General features: G+C 61.9%; 3 protein-coding genes and 1 long non-coding RNA gene across 8 annotated transcripts; 3 read left to right on the top strand and 1 right to left on the bottom strand.

Annotated features, from left to right (window-relative positions):
* Positions 1 to 141: 141 nt before the first annotated feature.
* On the top strand, positions 142 to 3,214 carry RAMP2 (receptor activity modifying protein 2). Of its 2 annotated transcripts, none has more exons than XM_071451150.1 (5): positions 142 to 273; positions 420 to 570; positions 1,505 to 1,615; positions 1,971 to 2,073; positions 2,829 to 3,214. In XM_071451150.1, the coding sequence occupies exons 2-5, from the start codon at positions 510 to 512 to the stop codon at positions 3,082 to 3,084; spliced, it is 531 nt and encodes a 176-aa protein (XP_071307251.1). In that variant the 5' UTR covers positions 142 to 273; positions 420 to 509; the 3' UTR covers positions 3,085 to 3,214. The 2 variants fall into 2 exon arrangements, with proteins under 2 accessions (XP_071307251.1, XP_071307250.1); XM_071451149.1 differs by having other exon boundaries at positions 1,956 to 2,073.
* Positions 3,215 to 3,473: 259 nt separating this feature from the next.
* VPS25 (vacuolar protein sorting 25 homolog) lies at positions 3,474 to 6,488 on the top strand. Its single transcript, XM_071451152.1, has 6 exons — positions 3,474 to 3,627; positions 3,749 to 3,894; positions 3,980 to 4,033; positions 4,992 to 5,080; positions 5,255 to 5,330; positions 5,866 to 6,488. Exons 1-6 carry the CDS (start codon positions 3,581 to 3,583, stop codon positions 5,976 to 5,978), a joined length of 525 nt encoding a protein of 174 aa, XP_071307253.1. The 5' UTR covers positions 3,474 to 3,580; the 3' UTR covers positions 5,979 to 6,488.
* Positions 6,235 to 10,850, bottom strand: LOC139601838 (uncharacterized). Its single transcript, XR_011683037.1, has 2 exons — positions 10,421 to 10,850; positions 6,235 to 10,273 (listed from the first exon to the last, which is right to left on the bottom strand). It is a non-coding gene; the product is annotated as an uncharacterized lncRNA (long non-coding RNA).
* A 117-nt stretch (positions 10,851 to 10,967) lies between these two features.
* On the top strand, positions 10,968 to 23,057 carry WNK4 (WNK lysine deficient protein kinase 4). Of its 4 annotated transcripts, none has more exons than XM_071451068.1 (20): positions 10,968 to 11,523; positions 16,236 to 16,408; positions 16,619 to 16,839; positions 16,915 to 17,072; positions 17,706 to 17,794; positions 17,873 to 18,092; positions 18,164 to 18,494; positions 18,646 to 18,776; positions 18,873 to 18,940; positions 19,021 to 19,162; positions 19,247 to 19,363; positions 19,437 to 19,592; positions 19,881 to 19,938; positions 20,067 to 20,201; positions 20,304 to 20,893; positions 21,244 to 21,340; positions 21,428 to 21,842; positions 21,954 to 22,156; positions 22,555 to 22,652; positions 22,734 to 23,057. In XM_071451068.1, exons 1-20 carry the CDS (start codon positions 11,071 to 11,073, stop codon positions 22,749 to 22,751), a joined length of 3,873 nt encoding a protein of 1,290 aa, XP_071307169.1. In that variant the 5' UTR covers positions 10,968 to 11,070; the 3' UTR covers positions 22,752 to 23,057. The 4 variants fall into 4 exon arrangements, with proteins under 4 accessions (XP_071307169.1, XP_071307168.1, XP_071307170.1 ...); XM_071451067.1 differs by having other exon boundaries at positions 21,425 to 21,842; XM_071451069.1 differs by having other exon boundaries at positions 21,425 to 21,842; positions 22,731 to 23,057.
* The last annotated feature ends 120 nt before the right edge of the window (positions 23,058 to 23,177 follow it).

Here is a 23,177-nt window from a genome sequence, read left to right as displayed (position 1 = left end):
CTGCCCCTATGGGGCAGGTGCTCGGGTGAAGCAGAAACTGCGGTTTTGGGGCCGTGGGTCCCCCTGCCGCCCCCATTGCCGGGCGGCAGCACCCGTCCGGGGACATTGTGCTTTCCCGTCCACTCCCCCCGCTGCTGGGCTGCCTGCCCTCCACGCAGGAGACGAGGGATTTCACAACCCAGCCCAGACAGGATTAAAGAGAAATACACAAGTAAACAAATCGCGGCCTCCTAACGCTGGACGTGCCGTTCAGGGAGCGGATCCTGCGGGCCGGTGGGTGAGGCGCGGGCGCCGTGGGTGCCGGGGTGCGGGAGCGATGCCCGCGGGGGCCGGCACCGCACGGGACAGCGCCGGGTCCCGCCGGGAGAGCGGCTTCAGAGCAGCACTGAGCAATCTCATTTTTCACACGTCTCCTGTAGTCAAACTGCCCCTGTCAGAGGAAAGGAGTTGCTTCCTGTTATTTCCATTGAAATCCTTGTCCCGCTCGTTAGCCGGCAGGCTTTGGCAGGATGGCACCGCGCACGCACATCAGCTCCGGCCGTCTCTCCCAGGGGCTCCTGCTGCTCTGCGGTAAGTGCGCGGGGCGCGGCCCCGGGGGCTCCGCGCCCCGAACCACCCCGCACGTGGCCGCCCTCCCACTCGTGGGGCCCGGGGCCAGGGTCTCGGCTCAGCCCGCCCCCATCGGCCCACCCCGAAACGGGACCAGCCTGTCAAGGCTGAGGTTAGATGGGGCAGGCATGGCCAGGGGGCACGGCAGGTGAGCACCAGGTGCTGTGGGCGGCTCCCAACACGATGTGGCAGGGCTGGGAGAGGAGCTGTAGCACCGCACATGGCCGGGCAGGGGGGCTGGATGGGGCCATCAGGGGCAGAAATCGGGACAGGGTGGGCTGCCCTTAGCACAGCCAGTGTACCAGCCCAGCAGTGCCCCATGGCCAGTGCCCAGCTGTGCCAGAGCTCCCCACAAGCAGCCCAAGGAGCGCACAGTCCGGCAGCTCAGCACGGAGCCAGCATCAGTGCCCCACAGCCGAGGGTGGAAGGCGGATGGGGCAGTTTCCCTGAGCCATGGGGCTCCCGTGGGCCAGGCCAGACGTGCCCCACGCCCTTGGCAGGCAGTGCTGGGTGTGGAGCTGATGGCAGGCGGAGGGGCTCTGCAGCAGCTCTGGGCTGGGGCCAGTGCTTCCTCTTCCTGCCCCAGCCCTGTCCAGCTGACACGCAGCACCACGCTGGCTCCCCGTGGCTGGGGGTCCCCGTTTGTCCCCATGCTGTGAGCATGGCCCAGGGTTTGTAGCCCCTAAACAGCCCCTCTGAACCTTTGGATAGCTGCCTGCAGCCTGGCTAGCCCCTGCCCATATGGGGGGCTGGACGCCTCAGCCCCAGCATGTGCCAGGCTCTGGCTCCCTGTGCCCCACCTGCCAGCTCCAGTGCCAAAATGAGCCCTGTCAGCACCCTTACGCCCTGCCTCAGACCTTGTGTCCCCTCTCACCCTGTGTCCCTCCCTCTGCAGTGCTCCTGGGGCCTGGCCTTTGTCACACGGACGCCGTGACAACGAGCTTCAGCCAGGACACTGCGACAAGCCCACCCACGGCCACGTCCAACGGGACAGCCCAGTCCATGGGTGAGTGTTGGGGGTCAGCAAGGGCCAGGCAGCACTGCAGGACAAATGGTGCCCTGGCCAGAGCTGGCCCTGTGCCACAGAGTGATCCCTTCTTTCCCTTAACCATCCCAAAAATAAAGCCCGTGCCGCAAAGCTCTCCCTGCCACTGCCCACAGTGGGGGCAGCCAGCAGCAGCCTGCCCTCCCTCTGTGCCCCTGGCATTGCCCTGGCCTGCTGCAGGTCCATCCCCCCCTGTGCTGATGGCTCTGCCACCGGCCTGGGCAGGGCTCCAGGTGTCACCTGGCAGCAGGGCCAGGCAGGGATGCACTGTGGGCAGAGGCATGCTCAGCCCCGTGCTCAGCCCCTTTCCTCACAGAGGGCAATTACACCGCCATCACACAGCACTGCTGGGATTACTTCGTCTACCTGATGAGGAATGTGCTGACATCGGAGCTGTGCGAGTGGAAAGTCATCAGCAGGTACGGGCCAGCAGGACTGTAAGAGCCTAAATGAGAGATGCAGGACTCCAGGTGGCTCTTCAAAATGCAGTTTACTGTATCCAAGATGTTACAGCAGTCCAGGGCAGGCCTGGAGACCCTTAGTTTAGGTTACAATGCATTTTATACTTTTCTTTTGCTTACAATCCATTCTATACTTTTCTTTGCTGAGCATCTTCATACAGTAGAACCAATCTATACCTTAACTTTTATCTATAGCCTATCATAACTACTATAATTACCATATTCATGTCACTGTTCTCCAGTCACTCAAAGTTAGAAGTTAGTACATTACAGTTTAAGTTAGCAGTTGTTTTTCAGTTTTCTTGCAGTAGAAAATTCGCAGATCTTTTTTCTACTTGCAATATCAACAGGCTTGTTTCCCTGTGCTATCTTTCTTCTTGGTAAAAACATCTTCTTGCTCTAAGTCTTAAAAACCCCTTGTAACTAACACACCCTTTGCCTCCTTGGTTATCCAGTGAGACTGGCTCAGCAATTCTTTTCTTCTATATCAAAACTTGCTTCCATCTCTATTCCTTCATCAGACTCTACATTTAAAAATCTTTCTGCTAAGCATCTGTGAGACTCTCTTGTCAAACTTGCATCCTTCCCAACACAGCACCTTCCCCTCTAGATCCGGGGGCAGGGGCTGGGCACTCCCCCAGGGTACTGCCGGTGCCCGGCTGTGTGCCCCCGGTGTCCCATCCCCTGCCGGTGTCCCGCTGTCTCTCCTCCAGGCCCTACAGCGAGCTGCAGAACTGCCTGGAGGGCTGGGCAGAGCGACTCAACTACAGCTACCCCAACGCCCTGGCCGAGCAGTACATCTTCCAGAGCCACCACATCTACTTCCACAACTGCACCCTGGAGCACCCGGTGTACTTCGACCCGCCCGAAGATGTGCTCCTGGCCATGATCATCGCGCCCATCTGCCTCATCCCCTTCCTTGTCACCCTGGTCATTTGGCGCAGCAAGGACGGCAAGGCGCAGGCTTAGAGCTGCCCGGCTGCGGGACCCCCGGACCGCCCGGCGGGCTCTCGGTGCCACCAACCCGCGCTGCGGCGGCGGCCGGTTCCTCCCGCGCCTTCCCCACCCCGCGGCCCGGTATTAAACGCTTCTCCCCCCACGCCTGGCGCTTGTTCTTCGGCCGCTCCATCCCTGCAGGGCCCGGCCCGGGCCAGCTCCCGCCGCCAGCGCCCTCCCGGCAGCTCCGTGCTGTAGGGATCGCTCCGGCGGGACACCGGCACCAGAACCGGCACCGAAATCGGGGCGCGGAGCGGGAGGGGCGGGGCTATACAGGGGCGTGGTCACATTGAGAGGGCGTGGTCACACTGGGAGGGCGTGGTCTGGCGAAGTGGGCGTTAATTCTGTGGGCGTGGTCTCGTGTGGAGGGCGTGGCCCCGGCGGTGGGCGTGTCCCGCTGCCGGGCCGGAAGCGGGGCGGGGCGGGGCGGAAAGCGGCAGTGGCGGTTCCGGTAGCGGCGGCGGCGGCGATGAGTTTCGTGTGGCCGTGGCAGTACAGCTTCCCGCCCTTCTTCACGTGAGCGCGGCCGGGCTGGGGCTGGGGCTGGGGTTGGGGAGCCGGGGCCGGGCGGGGAACGCGGGCACCGGGAACCGGGTGGGTGGTGCCGGTGCCCATCCGTGCTGACCGGGCCCCGCAGGCTGCAGCCGAACGGCGAGACGCGGCAGAAGCAGCTGTCGGCGTGGTGCGCGCTGGCGCTGGCCTACAGCCAGGAGCACCGGCTGCCCGCCATGACGGTGCGGGAGGCCCAGGACATCCCGCTCTTCGCCAACCACCGGCTCCAGCGTATCCTTTGTGCTCCCGGTGCTCCCGGTGCCTCCCCCAGCCCCTGCCCCCCGCTTCCGCCAACCCCTCCTTAACCCGCAACCAGGGAAGCTGCCGCTGGAATCCATCCAGGTGGTGCTGGAGGAGCTGCGCAAGAATGGTGCGTGCCCCGTCCGTCTGTCCGTCCGTCCGTCCGTCCCCTGTGCCCGACCCGCGCAGCCACCGGGCCGCTCCGTCCCGTGGGTGTGGGCTGTGCAGGGAAGGGAGGGCTCGACAGAGGAATCACGCATTGAATGTTGCTCTAATAAACACAACAATATTGCTCTATTGCTCTATATTGCTCTATTACACTATAAACACAACAATATTCAGTGCTAGGGCAGAGGTGGTCTGTGAGGCTGCCTCCGGGTGCAGTGTCTGGCACACGGCCCGAAATCTGCGTGTTTGATCCTGTGAAAAAACGCCAATCACTTGTTTTTAGGATTTTAAACGTTTAATAGTGATAAAATGGTTATAAAAATAGTAATACAATTAGAGTAATAGTAATTTGGGCGATTTGGATTAGGACAATATGAGACAATAGAAACAAAGAGTTATGGGCAGTCCGGGTACCTTTTTCTGGGTAAAATAAGCCCAAAAAAGGACCCATGTTAACAGAGGATTAACCCTTAAAAACAATAACCTGTTGCATATTCATACACCTCATACATGATGCATAAATTCCATTCAAACACAGGATTCTGCCTGGTCAGTGTCAACTTCTTCCTCTGAATCCTAACGGTGCCTTCAAGGCAGGAAGAAGTTCATTTCTTCTGCTAATGGAGCAATAAATTCTCTTTGTCTGAAAGATTCAGGTGTCCTGTGGCTGCTATCTCAGTGCGAGTCCTTTCTTTACAAAAAAGTATCCTACATAGCAGAGTTTGTATTTTAACTTTTTTTTTATAACCTAAAACTATATTTAACACACTACTCAAGAGAATTAATACAGCATCACTTTCTAACACAACACATACAATATTCATCTTAATATTTGCAAAAAGCCAATCATAAAATACGCATTTTTCACAATCCTTATTTCTGACTTCTCTGCCTCAATCCCTTTTCCCCGTTGCTTCTAGGGAACCTGGAATGGTTGGATAAGAACAAAACCAGCTTCCTGATCATGTGGAAGAGACCAGAAGAATGGGGAAAGCTCATCTATCAATGGGTGAGAGCACACCCAGGCCAGGCTGTGTCCATGAGGATGGAGGGTCCTGGCTGCCACTTGGGAGAGAGCACTGCTTGCACACTCAGTTTTGCACACTCCAGGAGGTGGGAGAGGTTTGGACAAGGACGTTCAGCCACGTGGATGAAATTTGCTGTTTTGCCCTTGTGTTTCCAGGTGTCCAAGAATGGCCTGACCAACTCTGTGTTCACGCTGTATGAGCTGGTCAGTGGAGATGATACAGAGAATGAAGGTAAAGCTGGGGCTCCTGTTCTGGAGCAGGTTTTCAGAGCACACTGGATTGCAGCATGTAAACAGCTGATTGACAGATTGCAGTTTTGTAGATTAAATATTCTGAAATCTCAGGTGCAAACTCACCCTTTCCCACCATTGGCACATGCTGCTCCAAAGGCTTTTATCACTTTGCAGGGACATCCCCTCTGTAATTGCATTTTCCCTTCCTCGCTGTTTAACATTTTTTATCTGGTGTGGTGTGGGGTGTTTTTCTTTCAAGCCCAGCCCCAGCTCTGCCTTGCAGGCTGCTGTGGCTCGTCCCTGCTGACCTCCAGGCTCTGTTCCCCAAGCAGAGATGATGAACCTGTCAGTGTGTCCATCCCTCTGGGTTTGCTGTCGAGTTATGGTGCTCTGAGAGCCCTCAGCATTGCTGCCCCCAGCCCCCTCACAAACCTGTTTGCTTCCCGTTGTTATCTTTGTTACTTTTCTATTTTTGTTTATGTTATTATTGTTATTTTTCCTTCCTGTTGATGGGGATCTTTGTCCTTCCCTAGAGTTTCATGGCTTGGATGAGGCCACGCTGCTCCGTGCCCTGCAGGCCCTGCAGCAGGAGCACAAGGCTGAGATTATCACGCTGGATGATGGCCGAGGAGTCAAATTCTTCTGACTGCAGCCTCCTCCCCTTCCCTGCTGCAGTCTGGGCTCTCCCTTGCCAAGCCTTCCTCTCTGGGCCTGGCCTCAAACTGTGACTGCAAGTAGCTGCACCTCGGGATTTCTCGGGGCGAGATGAGTCTGAGAACCCTTCCAAAGACTTAGGAATATCCTGAGATCCTCTGTCTGTCTGTTCTCCCTGTTGATGTGTTCCAGAGGCTGGAGCTGCTCTAGGCAGTTCTGGGAGGGACCACCCAGAAGTGGAACTGGACTTGCTGCTGCTCCCTGTGCCTGTGATGGCCTCCAAGCAGCCCCAGCTGGGGTCAAGCTTGGCCTCAGAGGGTCCCCCCTGTGTCCCTGCCAGCCACACGTGCCTGGGTCCTGCAGTGCCAGGGGATGAGGCAGGAGCAGGGCACTGGCTGTGGAAGCCCTCAGTGGCAGAAGGAAATGCACTTGCTGCCAAGCAGGCTGGGGGAAGCCAGGGAACTCATTTCAGGTGATTAAAATGAGATGTATTTATAGAGCAGCCTGGCTGTTTTCATCTATCTTTATTTTTCCATCAGAGACAGAACAGAGCACTGTACCAGATTTTTGCCCTTCAGCCATATTTCCTGTGTGCCCCAGGGAAATCCAGTGCTTCCAGGGTGGGAAACAGCACAAGAAGAAAGGAGAAGGGGACCCTTGCTGCCTTTCTCAGGACAACATTTACTTTAAATTTGCATGTGCAGCCTGCTGGAAGCCCCTGGGTTTGTGCAGAGCTGATGGGGTAAGCTCTGTACCACTGTGGCTGGGAGAGGGATGACTCAGCTTTAGGTGATAACAAAGTCAGAAATTGTGATAACAAAGTCAGAAATTGTGGTAACTTGTCAGAAACCATGGCCAGGTGCAGTTGCTGACCCTGTGAGCCCCGGGGATGGCTGTGCTGGGGCAGGGTCACCTTTCCCTGATCATTGTCTGTATGTCACTGGCAGAGGCTGGGGACAGTGCTGGAGTGACCTCAGGTCAGTCTGGGGGTGCAGCAGAGCAGGTGGCACTTGCACCCCACAGGCTGCCCCTGTCTGTCCTTCCCTGCCCTTGGGGACAGCCTGGCACTGGCTCCCCTGCTCCTGACAGCTGATGTCAGCATTGAGGAATTCTCAGTGGAGGTGAGATTCTGGGGGCTGTGAAATGTGAAAATTTGCTCTGTAGCAGGAGCCTGTTGAGCTGGACCTGGTGGGATGTGCTGCCCTATGTGGGCACCTTGCTCTGGAGCCCAGGCTTCCTCTCTGTGCCAGGCTCAGCAGTGCAGGAATTCCTGAGTGCCAGCACTTGTGAGCTGAGCAAAGGCACCAGCAGTGCCCACAATGGGCTGGTGTGGGTTCTTCCTGAGGACCATCACCCCTGGGAGCTCTGTCATGGCCCTGCCACTGATGGTGCTGAGCAAACCCAGCAGCACAGGCTGTGCTGTGGCATGTGCCATGTCCCCACAGCTGGCACAGGCTCTGCTTGATCAGGGATCATCCCTCTGTGTCTGCAGCCACCAAAGTCCCTGTGTAGGATTTTTATGCTCCCAGTCTGGCTTTGTTTCCATGTCCAAGATCTGCCTCTGCTTTCCTCCCCATGCCACCCTCTGGGGCATTGCCCCTTCCCTCCGTGGTGGCTCTGGCTGCCCTGCTGCTCTTGCAGCCCTGCAGAGAGCAGGGTGCTGTGCCTGCAGGTGTCTGCGTTTGATCCCAAACTGTTTGATCCCTTCAGCAGCCAGGCTGGAGTGTCTGTTCTCACTGCCTGTGTTCACAATCCCGACCTCCCAGCACTGTGTTCCAGGCTGGGAGTGCTCTGTGTAACCTGGCTGTCCTTGAGGGAGTCTGTGTTCTTAATTAAATTTGCTCCCTTCTTAGGAAATGGCTGATGTGACATTAGATAAGCCCAAAACCAGCTTTTCATTCCAAGCCACTCCTGGCAGCAATTCCCTTCTCTTTTTCAGCTTCCTATTTAGTTACTCAGTGAGGGTGGGGGGAAGAGGAGGAGGAGGAGGAGGAAGAGTACGTCCCCTCTGCAGTGTGGACATTGTGTAAAATTCCTTTTCCACACCCTCTGGGCTGGTTACCAGCAGTGTCTGTGAGGAGCCTTTGGGACCAACTTCCCTGGGCTGGGATGTCCCTGCTGAGGCTGGGATGTCCCTGCTGAGGCTGGGATGTCCCTGCTGAGTCCATGGTGTCACTGCTGAGGCTGAGGTGCCACTGCTGAGGCTGAGGTGTCCCTGCTGAGGCTGAGATGTCCCTGCTGAGTCCCTGGTGTCCCTGCTGAGGCTGAGATGTCCCTGCTGAGCCCGAGTTGTCCCTGCTGAGGCCATGGGATGAGTCCTGGGAGTGGCAGAGCTGGTGCTGCCACCCTGGAGGGAGCAGATGTCCCTCTGTGGAGGTGCTGCCCAGCCCAGCCACACAGCCCTGCTGCAGGAGGAGGCTCAGGGTGGTTTTGGGGGACTGGGGGGTGGCTGGTACAACCCCTTCCTCCAGCCTGTGGCCCCTCAGAGGCCTTTGCCACGTCTGGCTGTGGTGATTAGGGCTCTCTGGGCAGGGTGAGGCAGAGCTCAGAGGGGCTGGTGCCAAGATAAGGCTCTATCAGGCTGGGCACACTTGGATCCTGCTGGTGAAGGAGGAAAGATTCTGAGAAAGATTTTTCTTAATGCGGCTGCTTAGGAGCAAGAGCTGTTTGAGTTTGATAACTTTATATGTCGGGATAAAGGTGCAGGTGGGTCCCATCTGTGCCTCTGGGCTGAGGAAATCCTCTGCAGTGATCTGCCCAGGGTTCCAGCCGCAGCTGAGGTTTGGGTGCCTCTCCTGCTCCCTGAACTCACATGAGAGACACAGAAGCTCCCATGGGTGTGGGGTGGTGAAGCCAGCAGTGAAACAAGCCCTGGGTGTCCCTGGAGCCCTCCTGGGACAGGCACCCTGTGCTGTGCATGCCCAGCTGTGCATCCCCTTCACCCAGACCCATCCTGGCCCCTCTGTGCTCCTGCCCCAAGCTCTGGGATCACACAGACAATTCCTGGCAGGGCTTGGTGGAGCCTGGAGCTGAGCAGGGCTTTGATTCATGATCTAATTCTGAGGAGAGTGATTACACAGGCCCCTGTACTCTTTCTGGCAGCCAAATGCAGGCGAGAAATGGGTTATGTTCCCTGATTGTGGCGGTTCCTCAAAGTGAAGCCTGGCACTGGCACCTGCAGCCCAGAAATGTCACCCTGATAAGGCTGAGGAGCTGCAGTGGGCTCCTGATTGTGGAACATGAGCCTACTGCTTTCAGGCCAAGCTGGCTGCAGATTGGTGTTCCTGGCCAGGTCAGGAGAGGACCTGTTCCCCTGCCCGAGCTGCCACCTCCCTAAAAAGTTCTGCTGTGGAGTGGCATTTGGAGGGATCATTTAGGGAATTTCTCAGATCACTCACAAAGGGAGGTGTGGGAGGGCAGCACTTGGAGCAAACTTCACCCCTAATTTCCTCTCCTGTCTGCAGGGGCCTCATTGGACTGGAATACTCCCCTGCTCCTCTGGGATCTTCCAAGGCATCTTGTTTCACGATGGAAACCCTTGATAAGGAGACAGGAGCCTGCCAGGGACCAAGCTGAGATCCCTGCCTGGCTCTGTGTCTCCTGTTGGAGAGCTGGGGCTCCCTGCCAGCCCGGGCTGAGTTCCTGGGCCTGGGCAGTGCATGGGACCCCTGTGTGGGGACAGCCACAGAGTCAGCCCAGAGGGCTCAGGCACCATGCCCCCCTTTCTGCCCATGCTGAGAAGGTTCTGGGCAAGGCTCACCTGAACAAAGAGCCTTGTTTAACAGGGCTGAATCAAACCGTGTTGCATCCTACAGCCCAAAACCCATGGCAGGGCCAGTGCAAGCACTGTGCCTGGGGCACCTGGCAGAGGTGCTGGACATGGTGTTCAGCCAGTGCTGCTTGTTCAGCTGGGACCAAGCCCCTCACATGCTCCAAGGAGCGCAGGGCTGAGTGGGGATGCGGTTGCTGCTCACCAACCAGAGCAGCTCTTTGCAGGGAGGCATCGCTCAGACTCCTGAGCGATGGGAAGGAGGTACCCGGCTCCTCGGGCAGGAGGAGATGGCTCGGGTGGGGGTAGCAGAGCAGAGATCGGCCAGGAACATTTCATTAAATGCTTGTCCCTCCCTCTTGCCAGCGGGGATTTGTGGGGAGCAGCCGTGCGGGACGTGGTGCGGGTCAGCAGCTGCAGTCACCCTGCGGGTGCCAGCCTGGCGTTTAGGAGCCCACGACTGCCTTCCCTTGTCGATCCACTCCTTCATGTTTCCGGTATCGTTCAGTAGAAACAATCTGACCTCAGGGAAAAGAAATCAGCGGCGGCCTCAATTGCTTTGTGTTTTGTGTAAACAGCCTCACCGGCAGAACAACCTTCTCCTTCAGCCTGGACAGACAACACGCTCTTGTCCGGCTGCTGGCTCCCGCGGGGCTGACACACACCTTCGACTCTTCCTATTTGCCTGACCCTAATTTCAGGATTTCGGACCGTAGTGACCCCGAGCGGGATTCTCTGGGGCAGCGTGAGGGGGAACTCGCGTCCCGGCAGCGGGGCCAGAGGCAGAAACTCCGAGGAAATGTTTCAAGCAGGGACGTTCCTGCTCCGGCTGCGTTCGTCACAGCAGCCCCGGAGCCCCACGGGGGCGGCGGCAGGGAAGGGGCTGTCCTGCGGGGAGGGGACAGCGAGGAGCCCCGGGACGCGGCTGGGAGCCGGGCGGTGTCCCCCGGCTGGGACGGGACATCCCGGCACACCGGGGTGACCGGCAGCGGTGCCGGGGCGCTCGCCCGCTGCTCGCAGCCCGGTGCCCCTGCCCGGTGCCGCTGCCCGGTGCGGTGTCGGTGCCCGGTGCGGTGTCGGTGCGCTGCCCCTGCCCGGTGCGTGCCCCTGCCCGGTGGCGCAGCGCGGCCGGGGGGCGGCGGTCGCTCGGGGGCGGACCCGGGCGGGGCGGGGGCGGTGCCGCCGGGCCGGGCGGGGCGGTGCCGGTGCCGGGGCCGGTGTCCGGACCGGGTCTCGGCGGTCGCTCCCGGTTGCGGGCTGGCGGAGGCCACGGGTGCGAAGCTCGGGAGCGGCCGCTCCCGCCGGGCTGGAGCCGATGCTGGCGGCCGAGCCCGCCGCTACCGGAGCCATGTCCCATCCCGAGGCGGAGCGGGCGGACGGCGGCTCCGCGCCGCAGCCGGAGCCGGAGCCGGGTCCGGGGCTCACCGGGCGGGCCCCGCACCGTAACCGCAGCCGGCGGCCCTCGGGGCGCGATTCCCGACGGGCTTCCTCCCGCTTCAACCGGCGGAGCTCGGCCGAGCTGGAGCTGCTGGGGTACCCGGCACCGGACGGAGAGCGCGGGGCATCGCCGCCGCCGCCGCCGGCCGCTGCGGGGCTCCGGGAACCCGAGGAGACGGAGAGCGAGGAGGTCGAGACGCGGGCGGTCGCCACCTCCCCCGACGGCCGCTTCCTCAAGTTCGACATCGAGATCGGCCGCGGCTCCTTCAAGACCGTCTACAAGGGGCTGGACACGGAGACCACCGTGGAGGTGGCGTGGTGCGAGCTGCAGGTACGGCCCCTGCCCGCGCCCGCAGACCCCAGCCCCGGCCAAGGGGCTCCAGACAGGCGCTGGGACCCTCTGCCGTGCTGTTTCCCTGCTGTGTGCAGCTCTCCCCGGCCCTGACCCGCCTGGCTGCTGTGTGGGACTCGCGGGGCTCCCTCAATCTCCGCTTCTGCCGTCACTGTGGTGCCACAGCAGCGGGGCAGGGCGCGGTGCGGGCTCCCCTCGCTGCCCTGCGCTGTGCCCATCACTGCCAGTGCCTCGGTGCCTCGTGGGTCCGCTGGCCCGGACCCAGAGTCCTGCTTAGTGCCGCCGCTCCTGGCCCTCCTGCTCATCACGTGCTGTTTTCCATTTGCTTTCTTGCTGCCTGCACCGTGGAGCATGCCAGGGTGCCCACGTTCTTGATGCCAGCCCCTGCTCTGGCACTTTACAGGTGGATCTGGGGCTGAGCATCCCACTGTGTTTCTGATGCTCAGCAGCTCGCAGCTTTCCCTGCAGGAGCACAGCGAGGGCAGCAGTGCCCTCTCTGCGTGCCTGCCTGTGCTTGTGTTGGATCTGCCCCCCAAAGTTTGCTCCCATAGCCTTTGGTGTGCCCTGGGGCAGGTGCCTGCAGCGAGCTGGGGCTGGCTGTCAGCTGGGAGCAGGGTACAACACGACCTTGGTGCTCTCTGCCTGCTTGACCTTGGCTGGAGTCATGTACAGGGTCACCTGTGAGTGGCTCCTGTGGTGCTGCCAGGGGCCCTGTGCTGGAGGAAGCAGCTGGATCTGTGCTTCCAGCTCTCTGAGGAGCATCCCCATCTCCTCTCTGCTGCCACACTCCTCCATCTCCTTGGCTGTCCTGCAGCCTGACAGCAGGATGCTGAGAGCAGTGGTGATAGTGTTGCCTCCACAATGCCTTTGCCCCCTCAAGTGCTTTTGATGGGTCTGATCTTGTCCATGGAGATCTGTGGGGCTGCCTTTTCTCCTTGGAGCACCTTTTGGTGAAGTCCAAAGTCTCCCTCAGTTTCCTGACTCTGGGATGGCTGCTGTGGTGGGAAAGGTCCAAGTCCTTGTTGACACAGAAAAACGTGTCTTTCGAGTTTGTTGTCTTGTTCCCAAAAGCTCAGGGCACTTGCAGGTAGCTGCCTGGGCTGGGTCCTTGGGGTGGCTGCAGCCCAGCAGAGCAAGAAGAGATCCTGAGAGACTGGTGGGTGGTTTCTAGAGGGGCTGCCTGTGGCCTCTTGGTGAGGAAGGTGAAGATTTGCCCCCCATCCCCATGGGTTGCACAATTGTTTCAGCTGTTGAGAGCTCAGTTCAGAGCCAGCTCAGTTCTCCTGTCCTCACAAAGCTCCACAGCTCCATCCAAACGCCCCTGAGCTCTCTTGAGTCCCTTCAGGTGGCAACCACTGACTGGAACAGGCTCTCCTTGGCGAGCCCAGGACCTTCCCTCCCTGGATGAGTCAGCTGTCCCCAGCCTTTGTGTCCCTCCCGGTGGGTCTCAGCCTCATGTCACAGCTGTGCCCCTCTGCCTGCCCTGGGGCCTGCAGGGCTGGCAGCAGGGCTTGTTCCTGCTCCTCCCTGCCTGCAGGCACTGCTGGTGTCGTGGAGGGGCTGGGAGGGGATGAGCCTGCACCACTCAGGTGGAGGGGAACAGGGAGCTGGGCAGCAAAATGCTCCCGTGTGCCAGCCCAGCAGGAACGTGCTGGCCCTGAGAGCCAGGCAGGAGTGGCAGAAGCACTCACTTGTCCCCTGGGGGTGGTTGTGGAGAGGGTGCCCTGCCAGGGACCCTCCTGTGAGCCCCCCATGTGGCTGGGGACACCTGACCCCTCTGGGGGTCACTGCCAGGGCCAGGGCCCTGCCCCTGCCCTGTCCCCTCCCCAGCCAGGGCTTGGCTCCATTCCACTGACTGCTCTTTATCCAGTGTCTCTTGTACCCAAATCCTTGTCCCACAGGGGGCTGAGAGCACAGACACAGACATTTAGGAGTTTGTTGTTTTTTTTTTTTCAGCAATCATGCAAAGAATTGGACACTGTGACACAAATACGGGATTTGGAACCACAAATAAAAATGGTTGTGGTTCTGCCATTTTAAAAATAGCTTTGTCCTGTGCACTTCACAGTTCTCCTTCTATTGCCTTTCAATTCCAAATGAGTACTTAACCTCAGGCCTGACCTGTTCTGCACCAGAGAACCTGGTTCAGCTGCTGTGATGGATCCCAGTCCCAAACCCCAGCTCTCCCTACTGTCCTTGCCCTGACCTTCCCTCCTCAGAGCCTGCTGAAGCTGAGGTTGGTTTTGCCTGTCTTCTGTCTCCCTGAGACCCTCAGGGGACCTGCCCATCCCTGTCCCCTGTCCTGAAGGCAGCGTCTGTCTGTCCACAGCCCCACTGTTTGTGCTTTCCAGCTTTAGCCTGGCACTATTTCTGTCCGAGGTGCTGCGGGTGCTGGGGAAGGAGGAAGCAGGGAGGAAACCAGAGGCCCAGAGTGGGGTCTGGCTGTAAATACCTGACTGTGAGATTTTCCTGTGGAACCCCTTGGGGTTCCCCAAGCGGGCAGGAGCGTTCTGGGCAGCAGGCACTGCAGAGCCTCCCCTGGCTCTGGCACCCAGGTAACCTCAGCCAGCAGCCCTGGGGCTGCAGGGCACCTTGTGTGGGTGTGTGTGTGCTCACATGGCTGTGAGCACACAGCAGCTCCTGCTTGGCAGGGCAGACCCACGGGGAGGGCAGTGAGTGCTGGCACCCGGTGCTGACAGAGAGCTGGCTCCTCTGGGGGGGCTTGGGAGCCCCTGTGGCTGTGGACATGGCTGGAGGGACAGTGCTGAGCGCTGGCTCTGTGCCCCACCATGGTGTTGCTCTGAGTGCCAGTGCAGAGGCAGGGACGGGGGAGCCCTGTGAGTGCTGCAGAGAGCACTGAGCACTGCCAGGCTGGGGACAGCCTCCTGCTGCAGGGACAGCAGCCATCCCCACCCTCCCTTCTCCTGCCACTGGCCTCAGCTGCTGCTGCTGGCTGTGCTGGGCTCCTCAGCAGCCAGCTCCTGGCTCACAGGAGGGGCTGGACCATTGCCACCATTGCCACCCAGCTCCTCGTGGTCCCCATGCCACCACCCCCAGCGTCCTCCTCCGCCCCGTGTGGGTGCTGTAAGGAGAGGACACGGTGTGCCCGTGCTGTGTGCCATGTCTGTGCTGGCAGCCCTGCCTGCCCTGCCCCTGCTGGTGCTCCTCCAGCCCAGGATGGGCTCTGGTGCCCACACTCAACGGGGAGAGTATCAGCACAGGGCTGGGAGCTGCTGCCACTTGGGTCATGTGGAAGGAACGATGCCAAGCGAGCCCAGCAGCCCTGGCACAGCCTGGGGGACAGCCTTGCCTCCCCCAGACCTTACTCCAGGCGCTCTGGGAGAGGTGGCCTTGTGCTGGAACTGGGCACGGCACAGTGAGGGCTGTGCTGGCACAGCTGCTCCAGCTGGGGTCCGCTCTGGCTGAGCTGGGACAGCCCAGGCCACCCATGACACCCCATTTCACAGCCTGTGCCAGCTGCCTCATGCCCTTGCAGGTTTGTGGGGTGCAGTGAAGCCTCTGGACACCTCCCAGTGGGTAGCAGAGGGCCAGAGGGGTGGTGGTGGCCGTGGCACTGGGCAGGGAAGCTGGTGTGGCCCTGCAGGGGTTCGGGTGCTGTTTTCCTCCTTCCCTATGAAAGGTCCCATTCATGCTGCTGCAGCAGGCTCAGGTTCTCCTCTGGGCCGAGCCTGTCCCTGAGCATGTATTAAATGTGGGGGGATTATGGAGCAGCTCCAGCCAAGCCTTGGGGCCGCCTGTGATGCAATGAAAATGTTACGAAAGCCGAGGGGATTGATGGATGGTGGCCACTGGCCAAGGGGCTGAGGCAGCTCTGGCAGCTCTGCTGGTGGGGCAGCTCCAGTTTCCTTGGCCTCTGAACGTGGGCTGGGCAGGGGTCCCAGCTCGGAGGCGCCCAGGCTGTGCAGCAGCTGAGCTCTGCAGGACCCCAGGCTGTGGTGGAGCTGTCGCTGCTCGTCCTGCCCGGGGCTGAGCACTCCCTCGGGGCTGGAGCTGCCTCCTGCAGCTCTGCCCAGCCAGCTCCCCTCTCCCTGCACCCCGGGGCTGTGTCCCTCCAGCATGAGGGGGCTGTCCCCTCCGCTGGCCTCTGCCCCAGCTGCAGTCAGCACCCTCGGCTTGTGTTTCCACTTTAATTAACTCGAGCAGGAGGAACATGGAAAAACCTGGGCTGGAGCCTCCCCCGCCTGCTTTCCCCAACAAAGGCCTCATTGAGGCTGGCCCAGCACCCGGCTGCACAGAGCCCAGGGCTGCCGGTGCCCCGGTGGGGGCAGAAGAGCCGTGGCCATGGTGTCTGCACAGGGCAGGATGGCAGCAGCCTCTGCAGAGTCCCCAGATGTCCCCTCCAGCTGCAGGACGGGGTTCCCTGTCCCCAGGCAGCGTGGTGGGCTCCAGCTGGGGGCTGAGTGAGCGGAGTGGGCTGGGTGGGCTCAGCACAGGCCAGCGGGGAACCGCCTGAGTTCCTCATTGTGCACCCACCCAGAGGGGTGGGCTGGGGGGAGGCCAGTCCAGGGTGGTCCCAGCCACGTGTGTGTCACTGTGCTGGGGGACAGCAGCTCTGTGCTGGGGCCACAGAAGTCTCCTCTGCCTTGTATGGGGACATGAGGGTCTTTTGCGGCCAGGGCACCCCCCTATGCTCGGCAGAACCCCCCTCACACCCCCGCTGGCTCCCACAGACACGGAAGCTGTCCAAGACAGAGCGGCAGCGGTTCAGCGAGGAGGTGGAGATGCTGAAGGGGCTGCAGCACCCCAACATCGTCCGCTTCTACGACTCCTGGAAGTCAACCATCAAAGGGCAGATCTGCATCGTGCTGGTCACAGAGCTCATGACGTCTGGCACCCTGAAAACGTGATTGGGGCGTGCAGGGGAGGGAGCAGGGTCTCTACTCTTTGTTGTGGGGTCATCTGAGTCTGGGTGGCGATGGGAGGAGGGTGGGCTGGAGCCAAGGCTGGGCCACAAGGCCGAGCCCCACAGGTCTGAGCCCTGTTGGTCCCTGGCAGGTATTTGAGGCCCTGTTGGTCCCTGGCAGGTATTTGAGGCCCTGTTGGTCCCTGGCAGGTATTTGAAGCGCTTTAAGGAGATGAAGCTGAAGGTGCTGCAGCGCTGGAGCCGGCAGATCCTCAAGGGTTTGCATTTCCTGCACACTCGCTCGCCCCCCATCATCCACCGTGACCTCAAGTGTGACAACATCTTCATCACCGGCCCCACGGGCTCCGTCAAGATTGGGGACCTGGGCCTGGCCACGCTCAAGAGAGCCTCCTTTGCCAAGAGTGTGATAGGTGGGGGCTCCTGGGGGCTGTGGGGGCTGCAGGGGTGGCCATGGCAGGGGTGCTGAGCTCCCCTGCTGCCCCCAGGCACCCCCGAGTTCATGGCTCCCGAGATGTACGAGGAGAAGTACGACGAGGCCGTGGATGTCTACGCCTTTGGGATGTGCATGCTGGAGATGGCCACCTCGGAGTACCCCTACTCTGAGTGCCAGAATGCTGCCCAGATCTACCGCAAGGTCACCTCGGTGAGGCCCGGCCCCAGCTGGGGGGTGCTGCCATGGTCAGCAGCCCATTCTGGGGGGATCACAGCCCAGGGTGGTGTATGTGTGTGTCACTGTGCTGGGGACACAGAAGCCTCCTCTGCCTTGGGTCTTTTGTGGCCAGGGCACCCCCCTGTGCTTGACAGGACCCTCTGTGTGCCCTCCTCACACCCTCACTGGCTCCCAGCTCCCCACTGGAGCTGCCAGGCCCTGCTGCTCACAAAATGTGTCACTGTGTGGGTTGTGTGAGTGGCCAAAGATAGTGAGGGGTTGCTCTGCCAGGCCATGGAGCTGTGGCTGCTGGTGGTGGTGGGGGGGGGGCATGGCTTGGCCAGACCCCACATCCCTGGCTCTGCACCAGTGTGTTAATGGGGTGGAACGGGAGCAGTCTGCTCAGCCACCCTGGCTTTGGGCACTGCAGCTGCCCTGACGGGTCACAGCCAGCTCCTGCCAGCTCCTGCCTGTTGAGGTGGAAACTCTGAGCCCTGGGGCATCCTGGCCACATGCAGGCACACGTGGCCTGGCCACAGGGGCCACTGCAGAGCTCGTGTGGCCCTGGGCTGGTTGTCCCCTGGGCCCTGGGCTGGCACAGGAGGTGCTCACTGTCATTACCCCCAGGGCCTGAAGCCCAGCAGCTTCTACAAGGTGAAGGTGCCCGAGCTGAAGGAGATCATCGAGGGCTGCATCCGCATGGACAAGAACGAGAGGTGGGAGCAGAGCAGGGCCTGGGTGGCAGGGCAGGGTCCCCCTGGCCCCGAGCCCACGCTGAGCTGTGCCCTCTGCAGGTACACCATCCAGGACCTGCTGGAGCATTCCTTCTTCCAGGAGGACACAGGGGTGCACGTGGAGCTGGCTGAGGAGGACGATGGAGTCAAGTCTGGCCTCAAGCTCTGGCTGCGCATGGACGACACGAAGAAGCTGCACGGCAAATACAAGGACAACAATGCCATCGAGTTCCTCTTTGAGCTCTACAAGGACGTGGCAGAGGAGGTGGCTCAGGAGATGGTGGGTACAGGAAGGGGGAGCCCTGGGCGCTGTGGGGTCCCTACACAAGTGACAATCTCCCTCCTGTGCAGGTGGTCCTGGGCTTTGTCTGTGAGGCTGACTACAAGCTGGTGGCCAAGGCGGTGCGGGACCGTGTGGTGGCCATCAAGCGCAAGAGGGAGAAGCTGAAGCGCGCCCAGGGCGCTCCATCACCTGCAGAGCCAGAGCAGCCGCCAGGCGTCCTGCGCCTCCTGGAGGAGCTCAAATCCCCGCTGCCACCTGGTGGCCCCACGCCCGCCCCGGCCACCCCTGGCTCTGGGGACTCTGCCTTCAGCAGCACCTTCCCCCTGGAGCCTGAGGAGCCCGAAGCTGACCAGCACCAGCACTTCACCTACCGGCACACCAGCTACTCCTCAGCCACCTGTGCGTAGGCACCGAGGGGGCAACAGCCGAGTGGGCAGCAGGGCTGGGAGGTGGGTGGGGGGTCCATCAGCTTCTCCCACCCCACAGCCCTTCCCCAGCTGCCCAGCCAGGGAAGGCACTGCCTTTGCTTCATGCCAGCTCTCCTCCACAGCCGACTGTGAGACTGATGGGTACCTGAGCTCTTCTGGCTTCCTGGACTCGCCAGACCTGGCCCATCGCAGCTTTGTGGCTGTGGACCCCACCAGCCCTACCCCCAGCCGGCCTGTGCGCTGCTTCCCCACGGTGAGCACGGCCCCACGGGGGCAGGGGGGCTCAGGGCAGCTGTGGCACCGGCTCAGGGCAGCTGTGGCACCGGCTCACCCCCTCCTCTCCCTGCAGAGCATCGCCGTGCAGCTGCCCACGGAGCATTTGCCCCCTGCCAGTGGCTTCTCCTCCTCGGTGGACAGGTGAGGCTGGGGGGGCTGGACAGGGAGGGTGGTGCTTGGGAATGGCCATGCTGATGCTCTGGAGCTGGGGATTCCTGCAGCTACACCTCAGATGTGGCATCGGGCATGAGTGATGGCTACGAGGGGCTGTCAGCCAGCGAGCAGAGCACCAAGCTGCCACCCAAGAGGGCCTCGGGGAAGCTGCTGCGGCGCCGAGCCCGCTCCAGGCTGCGCATCACCAACGTGAGTGCCACAGAGCCAGGCTGGGGACAGGCAGGGGCCAGGTGGGTCATCCTGGTTATCCTGAGCCAGCCCTCCCACCCACAGATCTCTGACAAGAACGACCGAGTGGTGGAGTGCCAGCTGCAGACCTACAACAACAAGATGGTGACCTTCAAGTTCGACCTGGATGGGGACAACCCGGAGGAAATTGCAGCCGCCATGGTGAGAGCAGGGGGAGGGTGAAGGTGGGGTGTGCCTGGCTGGGCTGGGTGCTGACTGACCCCTCCACCCTCAGGTGCACAATGAGTTCATCCTCAAGTCAGAGAGGGAGAGTTTCATCAGCCGCATCCGGGACATCATCCACCGCGTGGAGACCCTGCTGCGCAAGGACGGCCGCGGTGGCACCGAGCTGCCCAAGGGCCCCGAGGCTGACAGTGCTCTGGGCAGCCCTGTGAGTGCCAGCCTGGCCCTGCCAGCGCTGGGGAAGCTGCTGTGCTGCTGCTGAGCGTGGCTTGGGATGCTGCCTGGCCCCAGGGAGTCCGGGGTGGGGGCTGGGGTGCAGGGTCCTCCTGTGGTCGCTTGCCCGCTCCTGTGACAAGACAAAGTGTTCCCCAGCACAGAAGAGACTCCAGCTCCTGTCCCCACAGGTGGTGGGGCCAGGGTGGGGCCCAGTGGGGGCTTGGCACAGCCTGGCTGGGGCCTCTACCCCAGTGCTGGGCTCAGCTCACCCTTCTCACAGGTGGACCTTCAGCTGCAGGGGCTCTCGCGCTCCATCTCCTCCTCATCCTCGCTCAGTGGTACGTCTGTGCCCCTCTGCAGACCCTTCCTGTCTCCCCCAGCCCCATGCATGGCCTCAGCCAAGCCCTGAGGGTCTCAAAGGACACATCCTGCCCTGGCTGAGGCTGGCTGTCACCCTGTGCCACAGACCTGAGCTGCACCAGCCCCAGCCTCTCTGTCCAGCCCCCTGTGCTGCCGCTGCTGAGCCGCTCCCCGTCAGAGACCAACCTGGCCAGTCCTGTGGAGCCTCCGGCAGCCCCAGTGCCACTGGGGTCCCCCTCAGGTACCAGTGCAGGCAGGGTGGGCATGGGCACTGCCAGCTGCTCCCCTGGGCAGGGCTAGGAGGGGGCCCTGGGGGCTGCTCCTGATGCTCCTCTCCCTGCAGGCCCAGCACAGACCTGGCCCCTCGTCTCCATGGCTCCCTCCTGGCTCACGTCGTCACCAGCACTGACACGAACGCTGACTCCCCAGGGGACCCCAGGGGGGCCTGTCCCCCCAGCCCTGCCCCAAGCCCTTCTGTCCCCCCAGCCTGTCCCCACACCCCCTGTTCCCTGTGAGCCCGGCAGTCCCCCCAGTCCCCTGAGCCCCACTGTGACCAGCACACCCTTGTCCCCCACTGCTCCCCTCTTGTCCCTGGCCAATGTCTTCTCCCTGGCAGTGATGACTGTGGCCCACACTGTCTCCTCCATTGCCAGCTCAGGTGGGCACCTGTACCCACCCCTGCTGCCACGGCCGCAGAGTCTTGCCCTGGGTGCCCCACGCTTTGTCTACCCTGACCCCACCAGCACAGACAAGCCAGTCCCACCCAGCAGTTGGACCCCAGAGTCAGTGGGAGCTGCTGTCCCCACTGCAGGGGTGCCCACATCCTCCCTTCCCTTGGCACCAGCCCCAGCGTGCCCCACAGGCAGTGAGGCCGTGGGGAGCCCTGTGCAGCTGCTGAGCACATCCACACCTGGGAGTGCAGAGGGCAGCACGGTGAGTGTGGGTGCACAAGGGCAGCTCCAGGTGCAGCTCAGTGCCAGCAGGGCTGGGTGCTTGCTGCAGATGCTGCACTGGGGTGGGATGGAGCCTCGTGGCTTGTGGAGCCACTGGGATGCAGGGAGGGCTGAGAGGGTGGCAGATCCCAGGGCACAGAGGGGAGGACAGGAGATGTGGTGGGACCTGGGGTGGGGCTGCTGATGGTGCTCAGGTGCCCACAGGGGAGGACAGGAGATGTGGTGGGACGTGGGATGGGGCTGCTGATGGTGCTCAGGTGCCCACAGGGGAGGACAGGAGATGTGGTGGGATGTGGGATGGGGCTGCTGATGGTGCTCAGGTGCCCACAGGTGCTGCCTGGTGCCCCCAAGCCCAGCCAGTCTCTGATCATCTCGGAGGCACCAGCCCCCAGCGTGCCCAAGGCGCAGCTCTCGCCCATCAATGAAGGTAAGGAGGGGCAGGGCTGAGGCCGTGCCAGGCACAGCAATGCCCCTGCCAGTCCCTGTGCCCACCAGCTGTCCCTGTCCCCAGCAGAAGCCAAGCCCCAGGTGCTGGGCCGGTTCCAGGTGGTGCCAGCCAAGGACCTGGCTGTGAGCTCCGCGGGGCTGGGCAGCAGTGACGGGGAGCAGCCCGGCCCGGAGCCGGCAGCGAGCGCCTCCCCGCCTCCCACGGTGCCCGACACGAGCCACAGCTCCAGCAGCGACTCAGACGTGGCACCAGAGGCACCCAAGGCTGAGGAGGTGCCGGCCGAGGGGGCCTCAGCGCCCGCTGCGCCAGTGGGGAGCGACCCCGGGGAGGGCCCTGGGGAAGAGAGCACAGAAAACGTGCCACAGGCCATGCTGAGCCAGGTGTGGCTGAGCTACTCCCGCAGCTTGTCCTACGTGAGCAGCGACGACACCGAGAGCGAGGACGAGGAGATCTGGGAGGAGCTGCAGAACCTGCGCCAGAAGTGAGCCGGGGCTGGGCTGCACCTGGGCGGCCACACGCGCTCCCAGCCAGCCCGGGGGGACCTCGCTGTCCCTTCCCCAGGCCCCGCTGCCAGCCCCTGTCCTCTCCTCAGGCACCTGGCGGAGGTGCAGCTGCTGCAGAGCGCGCAGAAGAAGGAGATCGAGGAGCTGTACCTGCGCATGGGGAAGCAGCCGCCGCTGGGCATCGTTTCGCCCGCTGCCATGCTGTCAGGCCGCCAGCGCCGCCTCTCCAAGGGCAGCTTCAACCCCTCCCGCCGCAACAGCCTGCAGCGCCTGGAGCTGGCACCGCCTGCAGGTACCGGGCCCACTCTCTGCTCCCCACTGGGCAGGGCAGGGGAGGGCAGGGCTCTGGGTGAGCTGCCCAGCCCCGTGCCCCACTGGGCAGGGCCCCGGGTGAGCGGCACAGCCCTGTGCTCCACTGGGCAGGGCTCTGGGTGAGCAGCACAGCCCCGTTCCCCACCGGGCAGGGCTCTGGGTGAGCGGCACAGCCCCGTGCCCCACCGGGCAGGGCAGGGCAGGGCTCTGGGTGAGCGGCACAGCCCCGTGCTCCACCGGGCAGGGCTCTGGGTGAGCGGCACAGCCCCGTGCCCCACTGGGCAGGGCTCTGGGTGAACGGCACAGCCCTGTGCTCCACCGGGCAAGGCTCTGGGTGAGCGGCACAGCCCCGTGCCCTCACCCGTGCCATCCCCGCAGGCATCATGCGCCGGAACTCTCTGAGTGGCAGCAGCACCGGCTCGCAGGAGCAGCGGCTCAACAAGGGCGTGACCTTTGCTGATGACCTTGGGCGCATGGTAAGGGACAAGGGCGGGTCTCACGGGGATGCCATGGCGTCCCTCTGGCACTCGGTTCACGGCTGCTTCTCTCCCCAGTAGCCAGCTGGCCAGGAATGACTCCGTGAACTACCTCATCCAAGTGCCTGCTGCCCCGGGGAGGCAGAGCCAGCCCTGCAGAGCCTGCGCTGCCCTCAGCTGTGGTGCAGGCCTGTCCCCAGGGCTCTGCCCGCTGTCCTCAGCCCCTCTGCGAGAGGACACAAGCGAGGTGTGTCTGTCCTTGGTGGCTGGAAGGAGCTGAGCCCGCCTGAGGACCCCCCAGCCCCGCGGCTGACTTCAGCTCCCGGCGGCCCTGCCGGCTCCGGGAGGAGTTTGATATGAACTGGCGTTGGAAAAGCGTTTTCATAAAGGTGGATTGAATACAAACTGGCTCTGCGTGTGTCTGTCGGGCAGGACGCGTGGCTGCTTGCCTCACTGTGTGAGGATAAACAGCAAAAAGCAGAAAAACCCCCCTCAGGCGGGCTCAGCCCAAGAGATCCGTGACAA

The sequence above is a fragment of the Agelaius tricolor genome, unplaced genomic scaffold (assembly GCF_023055355.1).
Source record: "Agelaius tricolor isolate 1412-34295 unplaced genomic scaffold, bAgeTri1.0.p SCAF_31, whole genome shotgun sequence".
Taxonomy (NCBI): Eukaryota; Metazoa; Chordata; class Aves; order Passeriformes; family Icteridae; genus Agelaius; species Agelaius tricolor.
Note: the sequence above shows the minus strand (reverse complement) of the source record. Positions and strands in the feature narration are given on the sequence as shown.

Coding starts and splice junctions, on each gene's coding strand:
- RAMP2 (XM_071451149.1), top strand. CDS start 510: ATGGCACCGCGCACGCACATCAGCTCCGGCCGTCTCTCCCAGGGGCTC. Junction 1,616..1,955: donor CGGGACAGCCCAGTCCATGG/GTGAGTGTTGGG, acceptor CCCCGTGCTCAG/CCCCTTTCCTCACAGAGGGC. Junction 2,074..2,828: donor GAGTGGAAAGTCATCAGCAG/GTACGGGCCAGC, acceptor TCTCTCCTCCAG/GCCCTACAGCGAGCTGCAGA.
- VPS25 (XM_071451152.1), top strand. CDS start 3,581: ATGAGTTTCGTGTGGCCGTGGCAGTACAGCTTCCCGCCCTTCTTCAC. Junction 3,895..3,979: donor CGCCAACCACCGGCTCCAGC/GTATCCTTTGTG, acceptor ACCCGCAACCAG/GGAAGCTGCCGCTGGAATCC. Junction 5,331..5,865: donor AGATGATACAGAGAATGAAG/GTAAAGCTGGGG, acceptor GTCCTTCCCTAG/AGTTTCATGGCTTGGATGAG.
- WNK4 (XM_071451067.1), top strand. CDS start 11,071: ATGCTGGCGGCCGAGCCCGCCGCTACCGGAGCCATGTCCCATCCCGAG. Junction 17,795..17,872: donor CGCATGGACAAGAACGAGAG/GTGGGAGCAGAG, acceptor TGCCCTCTGCAG/GTACACCATCCAGGACCTGC. Junction 18,093..18,163: donor AGGAGGTGGCTCAGGAGATG/GTGGGTACAGGA, acceptor CCTCCTGTGCAG/GTGGTCCTGGGCTTTGTCTG.